Source organism: Lithobates pipiens, unplaced genomic scaffold, assembly GCF_037356315.1.
Source record: "Lithobates pipiens isolate NorthernLeopardFrog02 unplaced genomic scaffold, aLitPip1_a1.2 Scaffold_10, whole genome shotgun sequence".
Taxonomy (NCBI): domain Eukaryota; kingdom Metazoa; phylum Chordata; class Amphibia; order Anura; family Ranidae; genus Lithobates; species Lithobates pipiens.
This window is the reverse complement of record NW_027507686.1, coordinates 35,134,483-35,150,721: the sequence shown is the minus strand read 5'-3', so window position 1 is coordinate 35,150,721 and position 16,239 is coordinate 35,134,483. Positions and strand designations below refer to the sequence as shown.

Here is a 16,239-nt window from a genome sequence, read left to right as displayed (position 1 = left end):
TTGTATAAAATCGGTTATTTATTTGTACAGTGCGGTAACTGATATGCACATTTATTATATTTACAAACAATAATAATACAATATATATAAATTACACATAGAATACGATGGCGGCAGTATGGATTGTCCACAGTATCCCTGTATATACCTCCTAACAAAGTCTTGGTCTACCCTGATCAATAGGTGGCACTATACTTTGATGTTTCAGTGAATACATCTTATACCACATAGAATTATTTAAAATGGGATTTTTGTACTTAAAGTCCCTTTCTTGGAGCCCTCTGAAAGACACAGAAGTCCTCAAAGCAGAACTTCACCCAAAAGTGGGAAGCCGGCTGAGATGCCGTAAGGAGTCATAGCTGGCTTCCCAAATTAAACATGCCAATGCTGGGGACACAAAGACCAAGGAAGAACCAGCCCGGGTGAGTATGGCGCTGGGTGAGCTCATTGCCTCAGGGCAAAGGCCCGGGATTTTATACTCATTGCCTCAGGATACAGGCTGGCATTATATACCCGTTGATCCAGGATATAGGATGGGATTCTGCACCCATTGCTTTAAGATAATGACAGGAGTTCTATACCCATTGTCCCACGATACAGGCTGTGATTATACTATATACATACTCATTGCCCCAGGGCAAAGGCCGGAATTCTATACCCATTGCTTCAGTATGCAAGCTGGGATTCTATACTTATTGCTTCTGATCAAAAAGCTGGGAATCTATACCCATTGTCTCAGGGCACAGACTGGAGTTCTATATTCCTTGTCCCAGGATACAGACTGGAGTACTATACTCATTGCCACAATTCACAGGCTGTAATTTATGGGATCTGAATGGATTTCTCATGGGGGGGTGGGGATATACACCAGAACCATGTCTAGTTCGATAAATTATAAAAAGGGCAATAATATATGTCAGGGAGTGTGAAATGCATGCAATATCATCCTACAGAAGATCTACTCAGAGTAATGTTGGAAGTCACACTATCAGACGGAACGTCTCCTGTTTAAACACAGGAGAAGCCACAGCTGGGTGTACTCTGCCCAGAGAACACAGTTTGGGGTCTCAGAAGAGTTATTATGCCACCCCAGGGTAGTGTCAAGACAGAGGTAGTGTGGCCGGCTAACTATAAATATGTAAAGTATATAATAAATGATATAACATATATCATAACATCACATGATATTTAGTGTAAGGCACACAGGAAGGAGCAGCCTGGTTGGAACTCCAGCGGGAAGCTCCTTCCGTATGGTACAAGTCCATGATTGGTAATACAGTCCTGCAGCATCCACAGACACCTCCGACTACGGAACTTGAATCTGCAGCTCGTCCTCATCGGGGTCACTTCCCATTTCTCCAGTATCATCGTTCCCGAATCGAGATGTGTGGAGCTTCCCAAACAGTGGTGTGTTCTGCTGACGGCGCAGCCTACAGACAAAGAATTAGAAATGTAAAGAGAGGCCTCCATATCTGTAACAGTTCCAGCAGTCTATATGTCTACTGGAGTAGGTGTCCCCTGAACCCCCCAATACACATACAAAAAGGTAGGTAGGTTCCCCTGACCCACACAGTCTGTGCCGAGCACCAGTCCAAGTACAGATAGGTAGTTTCCCCATTAAACCCCAATATACGTATAAAGAGGTGGTTGCCCCCTGACCCCCAATACATGTACAGAGAGGTAGGTGCCCTCTAACCCCCACCGTCTGTGCCCATTACCAGTCCAAGTACAGAGAGGTAGCTGCTCCATGACCATCAATCCATGTACAGAGAGTTAAGTGCCCCCAACCCCACAGACTGTGCCTAGCACTAGTCCACATATAGAGAGGTAGGTGCTCCCCGACCCTCAATGCACATACAGAGAGGAGGTCACCCCCTCAACACAGTGGGGGCGGTTTACTAAAACTGGAGCACACAGAATCTGGTGCAGCTGTGCATGTTAGCCAATCAGCTTCTAAAATTAAGCTTTGACAATAAAACCTGGGAGTTGATTGGTTTCTGTGCTGAGCTGCACCAGTTTTTGCACGCTCCAGTTTTAACAAGTCTCCCCCAATGTGTCTGACCCCAGTCCACATACTGAAAGGTAGGTGTCTTGTCTTCCTCGACCACCAAAATTTGGACAGATAGGTAGGTGCCCCCTGACCGCCACAATCTGTGCCTAATACCAATCCATGTACAGAGGGGTAGGTCATCCCTAACCCCTACACTACTTACCTTGACTGTAAATGCTCAAGTTGAACTTGCAGGTTCTCGTTCAGCTCTGTCTGCTCATCCAGAGATCTCTGCAGCTTGCGTGTTTGGTTCTGGGACTCATCTAGCTGCAAGAAGAGCACCATTGGCTGTTACTGGGAGGACATACCCCCACCACCTCCCCTCGCCCCTCCACCCTCCCCTCCCCCACTCATGAGCTTCCTTGAAGTATGACAAGATTATCTGTCATGAGAATAACATGGGGCTCCAATGTTTACATCTGCTGAAAATGCTAGTTACCAGATCCTCATACTGATCCCCAGGCTTCCATACTTTCAGCCACTGACTCAGAACAAGCATGCCGATCAGAAAATAAGTTATCTGTATCCTTGTTCCAGGTCACTGACCCCCCTGGATCAGCAGGATGGTCAGGCACATAGCTCCAGAAGAAGTCACCAATGACAGCATTTAACAGGACATGATTCCAGCTGTTCCAACCTTCCTTGTAGCTACCTGGTCCTCTGCCTGGCCCAGCTCCTTCTTCAGTTCCTCCACCCTGAGGCGCAGTTTCTTCACCTCCACCTCAAGTTGCTCCACCCTGCGGTTGGCATGAGTGAGCTCCGCGGTCTTCTCGTGATGTTGTTTCTTCAGTTTGGTGTGGCTGTGCCGCAGATCTGATAGTTCCTACCACACACAGAAAATCTAGTTATAAACCATTCCCTACACTTTCTGTACCCACTCAGTATTGGGGATTACACTGTTGGGTGTGTCCAGAGGACACAATGTGCCAGACAGACATTGTATAAGCTGGGCAGATACTCAGGGCTTCGGATTCACGTACAAACATCTGGTAAATTTCTGAAGTAATGAACATCTCATTGGAAGAAGGAATGCAAAAGATAATACTAAATGATTTCCCATTTAAATGGAAACAAGACGCGATTAAGTATCTTGGAATATATATTCCAAGTGACTTAAAACTTCTACAGGACATGAACTATAATAAAGCAATTTATAAGGTAAAAAAACTTTTAGGAAAATATGATAAAATAACTTATTCCTGGTTAGGGAAAATAAATATTCTAAAGATGGTGATACTACCAATTATGCTATATATTTTTCAAACTGTCCCTATTATACCATCAGGAAAGATTATGAAGGATTTAAGAGAAGCTGCAGAAAGTTTTATATGGTCGCATAAGGTTCCTAGAATAGGAAGAGAAGTATTAATAAGAACAAAAAAAAAAAAATGGAGGAATGCCAATGCCTGACTTCTCCAAATACCTCCAAGCAGCGTCAATAATGAGAATTATAGATTGGCAGCATAATGCAAAAAATAAACAATGGGTAAAGTTAGAAGAAGATATAATAGGGGCTAGAATAAAACATCAACCATGGATAAAATCTAATTTAAGACCAGAAGAAAAGGAGTTACCCATTTTTGTAAAAACAACATTAAAAATTTGGGATGATATAATAAAAAAAGGAAATCTCTCCTCAATGAGTGGCCCTATGACCCCATTATTTGCCAACCCCGAATTTAGACCAGCACTAAAAAGCAAAACATTTTTTAAATGGAATATGGAGGAGCATGAGCGAATAATACAAACCCTGATAGATAGGAGAATGACAACGTTTCAGGAAATGAGACATGAATATAATAATAAATGGCTGCAATACTCTCAGTTGAAAGCATATATAGATCCATTAATGATAAGTATTAACCACTTCCCGACCAGCGCACGACGATGTACGTCGACAGAATGGCACGGGCAGGCATATTGGCGTACAGGTACGTCCAATATTCAATGCCGCCCTGCCATCGGGAGCGCGCCGGCGGCGGCGCGCTCCCGCGCTGGTCGGGACCCCCGTGAGTCCGGTCGCGGGACCCGCGGACTCGATCGCTGCGGCCATCCCCGCGATCGTCTCACGGAGCGGCCGAATGGAGGAAATGCTGTGTAAACAACATTTCTCCATTCTGCCTAGCAACTAGTGATGCTGATCTCTGCTCCATGTGATTGGAGCAGAGATCAGTGTTTACTAAATGAAAGCCCAACCCCCCACAGTTAGTAACACACCCCTAGGAACACTTAACCCCTACACTGCCACCCACTGGTTAACCCTTTCACTGCCAGTGTCATTTACACAGGAATCACTGCATTTATATAGCAGTGATTACTGTATAAATGACAATGGTCCCAAAAATGTGTCAAAAATGTCCGATGGGTCCCCCACAATGTCGCAGTCACAATAAAAATCGCTGATCGCCGCCATTACTAGTAAAAAAAAAAAAATAATAAAAAATTATTAATAAAAATGCTATAAAACTATCCCTATTTTGTAAACGCTATAACTTTGCGCAAACCAATCAATAATTGCTTATTGCGATTTTTTTTTACCAAAAATATGTAGAAGAATACGTATCGGCCTAAACTGAGGGAAAAAAATGTTTTTTTATATATTTTTGGGGGATATTTATTATAACAAAAAGTAAAAAATAATGCGTTTTTTTCAAAATTGTCGCTCTATTTTTGTTTATAGCGCAAAAAATAAAAACCGCAGGGGTGATCAAATACCACCAAAAGAAAGCTCTATTTGTGGGAAAAAAAAGACGTCAATTTTGTTTGGGAGCCACGTCGCACGACCGCGCAATTGTCAGTTAAAGCGACGCAGTGCCGAATCGCAAAAAGTGGTCTGGTCTTTGACCAGCAAAATGGTCCGGTCTGCAAGTGGTTAATAGACAATTAACTGTATTCAAGCAAATAGTATTAAATAAGGATAAAAGCGAATAAAAAACTTTCTAAGATATACAATCTATTACTCCCTTATGGTGATATTAAAAAAATAGCAGCAGTGAAAAAAATGGGAGGAGGAAATAGGGAATGTGTTGACAGAGAAGGAATGGGAAGGGATATATGGAAGAATACATAAACTATCGGTAGCAATCAAAGACCAAGAAAAAAACTATAAAGTTGCAATAAGATGGTATAGAAGCCCAGTAGTAATGAATAGAATAAATAAAAGGAACCCTGAAACCTGTTGGAGATGCAAAATTGAAAAGGGTACTTTAGAACACATATGGTATAGCTGTTACAAGTTAAGAGATTTTTGGGGTAAGATAACAGAAATATATCAGCGAGTGACAGGTATTAGGATAAAGATAGATATAATGATAGTACTATTCTCTCTCACACCTAAATCATTAACACAGAAAGAGATAGAGTTTTTGCACTGTATGACTACAGCTGCAAAAGTTGTAATAGAGCGAAAATGGAAAAAGGAAAATGCTCCATTAATAATAGAGTGGAAATGTGAAATGAGTGAAACACACTATATGGAGAAGCAAATAAGAGAAGAAGGATATGTGGAGAATCCGATTTCAAAGCATTGGAAAAAGTGGGAGGAGTTTTGCACCTCAGGGAACCTTAAGGAATATTTGTAAGTGAGGAAGTGAGGAGCGATGGGGTAGGTGGGAGGGATGAGGGCTGATTTATATATATATATATATATATATATTTTTTTTTTTTTTTTTTTTTTGAGAAATATGTAGTAGTTGATGGATGTTAGGTATGTTGATGGATGTTTTGTATGTTTTATAATAATAAAGAAATAATAAAGAAAGATTTGAAACAAACATCTGGTAAATTTAAGGCCCACTGTGTCTGGTGTGAAGGGTGAATTATACAATGAAATAGATGAATGTAAAGAGGGAGGGTCTGGGGTGCTTAGGCGCCCTCCGTGTATGGTATGATGAGTAATGATATAATGGCATGCTTTAAATGTAGGGCACTTTTCAGGGACTCTTTAGACGGCACCGTGTTATTGATCTGTCTCTGGAATGCTTCTTCTCATCGGAGAGGAAATTATTTCACGGGTGTCTGCATGGGAGATGGGAGAATAGTGTCGATTGGACAGTAAAGAACTTCCATTCTGCCAGTCCCAGCAGTGACCGGATCTCACCTTGTTCATTCCCTAATTCCCAGCAGTGACCAGATCTCACCTTGTTCATTCCCCCAGTCCCAGCAGTGACCGAATCTCACCTTGTTCATTCCCTAATTCCCAGCAGTGACCAGATCTCACCTTGTTCATTCCCCCAGTCCAGGCAGCGAGTGGATATCCCCTTGTTCATTCCCCAAGTCCCGGCAGTGACCGGATCTTGCCTTGTTCATTCCCCAATTCCAGGCAGTGACTGGATCTCACCGTGTTCATTCCCCAAGTCCCGGGAGTGATGGATCTCACCTTGTTTATTCCCCCAGTTCCGGCAGTGACCGGATCTCACCTTGTTCATTCCCCAAGTCCCGGCAGTGATTGTATCTCACCTTATTCATCCCCCCAGTCCTGGTTTCACCTTTTTTGTTTCCTTAATCCTGGCAATGATCAGATCTCACCTTGTTCATTCACCCTACCCCTGGCAGTGATCAGATCTCACCTTGTTCATTCACCCTACCCCTGGCAGTGATCAGATCTCACCTTGTTCATTCACCCTACCCCTGGCAGTGATCAGATCTCACCTTGTTCATTCACCCTACCCCTGACAGTGAACGGATCCTACCTTGTTCTTCTCGAAGAGCTCAGACTGGATGGACTTTAGGTCAGTGTCCAGGGCGCTGGCGGTCTGCCTCCTCTTGCGGGTGAGCACCTCTTCCAAGTCTTGGATCTGAAGCCTCAGCTTCTTGTTTTCCCGTTCTAGATTGAGTTTCTCTGTTTCCAGTCTCTCCCGGCGGCCCCACTCCTCTGCATTCTCTGCCTGGAGACCCTCCATCTGGGTAAGAAGACACAAAGATAAAGATCCAGGACAATGCCACCATGGCCCATCTATCACCATAACCACTCCAGACACTTACCTCAGCTCGGAGCTCTGCCAGCTTCTTATCCATGCTGGAGCGAACACCCAATTCATCCTGCAGGTCCTCCGAGATCCGACCAAGCTCATCCTGGTGGCGCTCCTGAAGGAGAGAGAGCTGTGGAGAGATAGTGGAGATTAGATTTGTGCACTTAACTGACTTCATTCATTCATATTCTTGTATAAAGCATAACTAGCTCTCTCCAACGTAAACATATTGCACCTTGGTGCAGATGGAGGCAGCCATACCACACAACACATATACAGCCTCTTCTTCCTGCTCAGTGACTACTGCTCTTCTCAGGATAAGCCAATGGGCCATGATCTGATCATAAATCATCCCATTGTGACTTACTGATGCTGGTTGTTCAGCAAGGATATTGACTGCAATGACATTCTACTACTAGGGGGAGCACCTTCAACTGGGAGAATGTTAAAGGATAGATGAGAGTCCCTCTGGAGTGACAATAACTGTGACCCGAGTCTCACCTGTGTCATCACGTCCTGGCGAGACTTGTTCAGCTCCTCACATTTCATCTTCCAGTGGCTGATCTCTCCCTCCATCTTCTCTATGGTCTTACTGAGAAGCATCTTGTCTCTAATGAAGAGAAACCATTCATTAGAAGCAACCAATCAGATTTCATCTTCCTGATCTGAAGCAAGTCTTCCTTACCATGTCTGTCGCCAATCATGCCATTACAGGGAGCCATAATAATGGCGCACATCAACAGCACTCTCTGCAGTCACAGCAAAGTGCAAATGAAGAATAATGCCATCCATGCATCATAACACACAAAAACAGATGCAGCACAGACGCACAGGTACCTGCAGACACAGAGCTGAGAGGGCGAAGCAGCAGGAAGAGGAGCCGGTCAGTAGGCGGATGAAGAGAGGAAGAAGAGGAGGCGTGGTTAGTGGACAATCTTCCTATAACACGACAATCTGATTGGACAGATGGATGATGTTACATACAGTGGGAGGGGAGTCAACTCGTGAAATGTCAGGTATACCATCACAGTTCTATTAAGGTGGATGTAAGCCTTTTAAAAATGACTTTTGCAATGACAATAAAATGTTGCACTTTATATAATTTTTAAATTGTAATAATTCCTGGTGATCCTGCGATGGAAGTCTTTTTCCAAGTACTTCCTGTTATAGGGGGACAATGCTCTGCTCCTGTCTCTCAGCTGTCCTTCTGCGCGATCACCCTGATGTCCTGGATGGTGCTCGCCTCCCCCATCTCTTGGACGGTGCTCGCCTCCCCCCTGTGCTGGATGGGGCTCAATCCCCTCTCCTGGATTATAATCCTCCTCTCCTGGATAATATTCACTCCCTTCCTCCTGCCATGAAATTCCTTTTCCAGGCACTTCCTGTTCTATGGGAACAACACTCTGCTACCGCCTCTCAGCTGTTCTTCTGTACTATCACAATGTCACCCAGGCTTCCAATGGAGACTACAAGTGGGTGTACCAACACACATTACACAGACATGGTTCACTGTTGTCACCATCAGGAAACCCGACCTTAGAAATGCTATTCAGCTATAGCGGTGCATGTAGACAGAAAGTGGCTGCAGAAGTTCAGCAGCATAGAGATGGAACAAAAGAGGGGAAAAAAGGTGAAAACAAGATTTTAGAAAAAATAATGATAATATAACACAGTCTTTAAAAAATCCCCACATCACTTCAATGGATGAGAATGGCAAAGATTCACTACAGCCCTATGATGCTCACTTCCCCTATCTCCTGGATGGTGCTTACCTCACTACAGCCCTATGATGCTTACCTCCCCCATCTCCTGGGTGGTGCCCACCTCCCCCATCTCAAGGATGGCGCTCAATTCCCTCATCTCCTGGATGGCGCTCACCCCCCCCCCCCCCATCTCCTGGATGGCGCTCACCCCCCCCCCATCTCCTGGATGGCGCTCACCCCCCCCCCATCTCCTGGATGGCGCTCACCCCCCCCCCCCCCATCTCCTGGATGGCGCTCACCCCCCATCTCCTGGATGGTGCTGCCAGCCCCCCCCCCCCCATCTCCTGGATGGCGCTCACCTCCCCCCATCTCCTGGATGCTGCTCACCCCCCCCCTCCATCTCCTGGATGGTGCCCACCTCCTCGATCTCCTGGATGGCGCCCACCTCCCCCATCCCCTGGATGTTGCTCACTTCTCTCTCTTGGATTGGAACCCCCCTCTCCTGGATGATATTCACTCCCCTCTCCTGGATCATACTCACTTTCCTTTCACGGATTATACTCACTCTCTCTCCTTCAATAGAACCTTCTGACCTTCATCCAGCCTCAGCTTCAGTGCAGTGATCTTAGACACATCTTCATCGCTGGGCCCCACGTCATCCCAGGGCCTGGACCTTGGGCTACGGGATGGGCCTCCACTCTCTGGGAAAACTCCGTTCTCCATCTCCTAACAGGTAACAACAGAAGGTCATGTGACAACCCAACTCCTGACAAACTTTTCTTCAATCTGGATGGCGAAGGACATGGTCAGAACCACTGTGGGGAACAGTCTTTTACTTCTGTCCCCTCCTACAGCAGGACCAGCTAAAAGGGAGTGTCGAGTTCACTGGGGCAGGAAGTCAAATCTCTCCTAAGGCAGTGCACCCCACAGAGGTTCCTTCCTCATCCCATATAAAGCAAAGGTTTTGGCTGGTGGTGTGCTTTAAAACACAGCAAAGGGTTAGGTTGCAGTCCCCTAGCAGACTACAGAAGAGGCTTGAGGTAGCTGAGCACCAACTATAATAACTGAATTGCACCAGCTACTTCCTTCTCCAGATCCTCAATGCTTTCCAAACCTCTTCATTACCACATGCCATATATGGAGTTTTGGAGCTCAGGGACAGCTGCATCTCTGCACCCCCTGGGTCACTGTGTGAACTGTTCACTAAAGCAAAGAGTGCTGTAACCTACAGCAACCGCATTCCCATTCTTTGACTTCAGATGATGGAAAGGCGGTTTCTGATTGGTTTGGATTACTGCACTTTGCCTTAGGGAAAAACAAACAAAAAAACAGCTCACCAGCATAGCCCAATGTACCCCCAGTGTCCAAGCACTATCCTCTGTACATCAGACTAGCCTTACCTTAGATCGGTGCGGTTTCTCAGCATCCACGTCTCGCACAGGTTCCTCAGTATCCTGGTCATTGGCTCCTTTTTTTCCTTGAAGTCTTTCTAGTTCCCTGCGGAGTTGCTCCGTCTCAGCAGTGGCCTCTTGGCGCTCCCTCTTCAAAGCACTTAACTCTTTGCTGAGAACCTCAAGCCGACCACGGAGCTGGACACCTTCCTCTCTGGCTTTGTTGCGTTCGGCTCTCACTTTGCTCCACTTTTCTCTCCAGTTGGCTGTACAGTCCGACCACCAGCGCATGGTCTTCTCCATCTGAGCCGCCCGCGCCCTGGCCTCCTCCAGCTCTCGCAGTCGAAGCTCCTCGCGGCTCTCCCAGTCCCCAGGCGGCATAGGAATCGGAGTCTGAGGGATGGGAGATGGCGTCAGGCTCTTTGGTGAAGGTGTAAGGGAGTCAGGATGATGCATACGTTCAGGCTGGGCATTCCCCAAGCTGCAGAGAAGCTCTGAGCTTTGTAGCAGCAGAGGAGAGTCAAGGAGCCGGGGGCTTGGACCACTACTCTGACTCATCCTGGCCAATGATGGGTGCAATTCCTCTGTGCAGAGTGATCTGTTGGGGGTTGTAATTGTGCCGCTAATGAACGTTGTGTGAAGCGGTGGCGTAGATAAAGGAACGTTCCTACAGAGTATTAATTGCCAGGCGGTAATTAATCAGAGATGTCTGAGGGGGACAGGCTCCTGGGCCCGGAGGCGCTGCACCCCCTCAGACGGCAGAAGAGTCCCAGTGACTAATCCTGAGCCACATCTGGTGGCGGCCTTTTGTATCCAACGTCAGCTGTACAATGCCCTCCTGGAATGCGCTTGACACGCCATCAACACCACAGATGACTTCCACACCCTGAAGACCAAACACAAAGATCAATTAAAGAAGGACACAGAGGTAAGTTTATACAACAATCTCACTGACATAACCAACCAGATTTAATGTGTATGGGCAGGATGGACTACATATATAACTATTTCCCTTCCAGTACCCCCAGAGCAGATGGCACCAATCAGATCTAATGTGAATAGAAAGGGTGAGCTGAATGTCATCATCACCCCCTCTGCTTCCCCAGAGCAGACACCACCAATCAGATCTAATGTGCATGGGTGAGGCGGGCTACTTATGAGCATCTCCCCTCCCCCAAGAAGAGATGGAACCGATCAGATCCCGTATGTATGGGAAAGGTGAGCTACATACAATCTCCTCTCCTCCTACTCCCCAACAGGAGCCACCAGGTGTGTACCCTCATCCGACAACTTTCCGTCATCCCCTACTTCAGGTGTGTACCCTCACCTGACCCCCCTCTCCAGGTGTGTACCCTCACCTGACAATCACCCATCACCCCCCTCTCCAGATGTGTACCCTCACCTGACAATCTCCCATCACCCCCCTCTACAGGTGTGTACCCTCACCTGACAATCTCCCATCACCCCCCTCTACAGGTGTGTACCCTCACCTGACAATCTCCCATCACCCCCCTCTCCAGGTGTGTACCCTCACCTGACAGTCTCCCATCACCCCCTCTCCAGGTGTGTACCCTCACCTGACAATCTCCCATCACCCCCCTCTCCAGGTGTGTACCCTCACCTGACAGTCTCCCATCACCCCCTCTCCAGGTGTGTACCCTCACCTGACAATCTCCCATCACCCCTCTCTCCAGGTTTGTTTCCTCACCTGACAATCTCCCATCACTCCTCTCTCCAGGTTTGTACCCTCACCTGACAATCTCCCATCACCCCTCTCTCCAGGTGTGTACCCTCACCTGACAATCACCCATCACCCCCTCTACAGGTGTGTACCCTCATCTGACAATCTCCCATCACCCCCCTCTACAGGTGTGTACCCTCATCTGACAATCTCCCATCACCCCCCTCTACAGGTGTGTACCCTCATCTGACAATCTCCCATCACCTCCCTCTCCAGGTGTGTACCCTCATCTGCCAAATCTCCCATCATTCTCCTCTTCAGGTGTGTACCATCCCATGACAATCTCCCATTGTCCCCCTCTCCAGGTGTGTACCCTCACCTGACAATCTCTCATCATCCCCCCTCCTGGTTTATACCATCACCTGACAATCTCCCATCACCCCCCTCTGGGTGTGTACAGTCACCTGACAATCTCCCATCATCCCTCTCTCCATCTGTATACCATCCCCTGACAATCTCCCATCATCCCCCCCTCCAGGTGTGTACAGTCACCTGACAATCTCCCATCATCCCCCCCTCCAGGTGTGTACAGTCACCTGACATTCTCCCATCACCCCCCTCTCCAGGTGTGTACCCTCACTTTACAATCTCCTATCACCCCCCCCTCCTGGTTTATACCATCACCTGACAATCTCCCATCACCCCCCTCTGGGTGTGTACAGTCACCTGAAAATCTCCCATAATCCCTCTCTCCATGTGTATACCATCACCTGACAATTTCCCATCATCCCCCCCTCCAGGTGTGTACAGTCACCTGACAATCTCCCATCATCCCCCCCTCCAGGTGTGTACAGTCACCCGACAATCTCCCATCACCCCCCTCCCCTCCAGGTGTATACCATCACCTGACAATCTCCCATCATCCCCCTCTCCATGTGAAGTCACATCTCTCCAGGGCAATCTGGAAATCTGAGAAAAGGTGATTTTGGTGTCAGCAGTCAGGAGGAATCCACAGTGTATAAAAGACTCCAGACAGACACTGTGCTGGGCCCTACAGATCCCGAGCTGAGGGGGCTGGGCTCCTATAGGCTCCATGCTGCGGGGTGAGCTCCCACAGAACTCTTTTGGGCCTCTATAGATTCTATTTGGGGGGGGGAGGGCCCCTACAGACGCTGTGCCCCTATAGATTCCATTGTGGGGGGGGGGGCTCTTCATTCTCACCCGCAGGCTAAAAATTGCACTGCTGCAAATACTCCTTCAAGAATAATGAGAACCATCTGCAGAAAACGTTCCCACAATGCCTTGCAGCAACGCTTGGGGCTCCCAGATGTCCCGTCATTCCTCCCCTTCATGTGGCTTGGCGTTCTTCCTGCCTCATAGCGAGCAATATGACGTCAGTATACACTGCGCTGTGCAAGGACCTGTATCCGGCACGTTCCCTGGATAACAGCTGAATTCTCACTCTGGGGAGATTATGTGGCACTGTCACCCATAACAGCCAATCAGGTGCATTCCCTAAAGAAGGTCCAATGGGATTCATCGGTTTGGTTTTCATAAGTCACCCGACACCAGATAATCACCATCAGTAGATCTGGCCTCACTGTCACAATGACAATGTGCATCGGTGCTCCAATCTGATTGGACTTTGTTTCAGGGGCAAACGCGATATTCTCCACGCCCACGTCCCTGAAAACGGCTATTCGCTAATCTTGGATGCTGGAATGACCAGGCTGGGAACCTTAGGAGACGTCACCGGCACACCGAGTCCCCAAAAAGGGTTTACAGCTTTATTTTCACGGTGCACATATTGGTACTATAACCTACACCCCCGGTACTATAACCTACATCTTGTACTATACACCCCCTGGTACTATAACCTACAGCTTCTACTATACACCCCCCGGTACTATAACCTACATCCTGTACTATACACCCCCTGGTACTATAACCTATATCTTGTACTATACACGCCCCGGTACTATAACCTACGTCCTGTACTATACACCCCCCAGTACTATAACCTAAAGCTTGTACTATACCCCCCCCTTGTACTATAACCTACAGCTTCTACTATCCACCCCCCGGTACTATACACCCCCCGGGTACTATAACCTGTAGCTTCTACTATCCATCCCCGGTACTATAACCTACATCCTGTACTATACACCTCCGGTACTATAACCTACAGCTTCTACTATCCACCCCTCTGGTACTATAACCCACATCTTGTACTATACACCCCCGGTACTATAACCTACATCCTGTACTATACACCCCCTGGTACTATAACCTACATCCTGTACTATATACCCCCTGGTACTATAACCTACATCCTGTACTATATACCCCCTGGTACTATAACCTACATCCTGAACTATACACCCCCCCGGTACCATAACCTACATCCTGAACTATACACCCCCCGGTAATATAACCTACAGCTTCTACTATCCACCCCCCCCCCCCAGTACTATAACCTACATCCTGTACTATCCACCCCTCCTGTACTATAACCTACATCCTGTACTATACACCCCCTGGTACTATAACCTACATGCTGTACTATACACCCCCTGGTACAATAACCTACATCCTGTATTATAACCTACAACTTGTACTATACACCCCCCCGGTACTATAACCTACAGCTTGTACTATACATGCCCCCGGTACTATAACCTACATCCTGTACTATACACCCCCCCGATACTATAACCTACATCCTGTACTATATACCCTCCGGTACTATAACCTAAAGCTTGTACTATACACCCCTCCGGTACTATAACCTACATCCTGTACTATAACCCCCCCCGGTACTATAACCTACAACTTGTACTATACTCCCCCACCGGTACTATAACCTACAGCTTGTACTATACACCCCCTGGTACTATAACCTACAGCTTGTACTATACACCCCCCGGTACTACAACCTACAGCTTGTACTATACACCCCCCCCCCCAGTAATATAACCTACAGCTTGTACTATACACCCCCCAGTACTATAACCTACAGCTTGTACTATACACCCCACAGTACTATAACCTACATCTTGTACTATACACCCCCCCAGAACTATAACCTACATCTTGTACTATACACCCCTCCGGTACTATAACCTACAGCTTGTACTATACATCCCCCAGTACTATAACCTACAGCTTGTACTATACACCCCCCCCAATACTATAACCTACATCCTGTACTATAAACCTGTCCCGACCTCCGCCCATAAAATACACCTCCATGTACTACACACCACCCTTGTATAACACACCTTCCCCCTGTACTATACCCCTTCCCCCCTGTCAACTATACACCTCATTCCTCCCCCTCCCCCATACTATACACATCATTCCTGTACTATACCCCTCCATACTAAACAGCCTTCTGTACTATACGTTGTCATCCCCCCATAATACTATACATCTCCATATACCCCTCAATTACATACCACCAACCCATACTTTACACCTTCCCCTTGTACTATAACCTCCCCGTTCTACTATACACCTCGATGTACCCCCGTACTACTACTATACACCTCCTCATGTTCTATACATCCCCGTACTACTCTACACCTCCCATGTACTATACATCCCCTGTACTACTATACACCTCCCTATTCTACTATACACCCCCCTTACTACTATACACCTCCCCCTGTACTATACACCTCCCTTACTACTATACACCCCCTGTGCTACTATACACCCCCTTACTACTATACACCTCTCTTACCACTATACACCCCCCCCCCCCCCCATGTACTATACTACCCCTGTACTACTATACACCTCCATGTACCCATTAACTACACACCTTCCCCACAATACTATTTATACATTTCATAACCCCCCTCCCGACTCCTCCCCCTGTACTATACACCCCCCCATACTACTATACACCCCCCATACTACTATACACCTCCCCTGTACTATACACCCCCTGTACTACTATACACCTCCCTGTACTACATATCTCCCACTATACACACACCTCCTCCCTGTACTACAGTTGGAGTTCCCCTTTATTCCGGAGTTCGGTTCCTTTTATGTGAAGGGTGATCACAGCGCTCCCTGCTGGTCATAGCATCCACCTACCCGATCCGGGTCACCTCCGTCCGGTACCTCAACGACCCGCCCGGATCCGGAAACTTAACGCTCCACCCACTTCCGAAACTTCCCACCCACAGCCCAATATCCGAGACCCCGCCCATAATACAGACACGGAGAGGAGGGAAGGAGGACTTCTATACACCGCCGCTGTATAGAAGGACTGGAAAAGCCCGCCCCTTTTACAGGATTACTTCTACACTCCGCCCCCTGACCACTGAGATCCGCCCCTCATTGTATATATAAATACACATATCTCCCCCCCAGATCAGCCATCATATGATGACCCCTCTCCATATATCTATCCCTGTATACCCCCATATAC

General features: G+C 47.2%; 1 protein-coding gene across 3 annotated transcripts; it reads right to left on the bottom strand.

Annotated features, from left to right (window-relative positions):
* On the bottom strand, window positions 1–15,992 carry CCDC102A (coiled-coil domain containing 102A). Of its 3 annotated transcripts, none has more exons than XM_077453912.1 (9): window positions 15,903–15,992; window positions 10,124–11,000; window positions 9,289–9,449; window positions 7,522–7,630; window positions 7,034–7,150; window positions 6,742–6,951; window positions 2,703–2,873; window positions 2,214–2,317; window positions 1–1,430 (listed from the first exon to the last, which is right to left on the bottom strand). In XM_077453912.1, exons 2-9 carry the CDS (start codon window positions 10,670–10,672, stop codon window positions 1,307–1,309), a joined length of 1,545 nt encoding a protein of 514 aa, XP_077310038.1. In that variant the 5' UTR covers window positions 10,673–11,000; window positions 15,903–15,992; the 3' UTR covers window positions 1–1,306. The 3 variants fall into 3 exon arrangements, with proteins under 3 accessions (XP_077310038.1, XP_077310043.1, XP_077310048.1); XM_077453917.1 differs by having other exon boundaries at window positions 15,799–15,937; XM_077453922.1 differs by lacking the exon at window positions 15,903–15,992 and adding an exon at window positions 13,017–13,039.
* Between the last annotated feature and the right edge of the window lie 247 nt (window positions 15,993–16,239).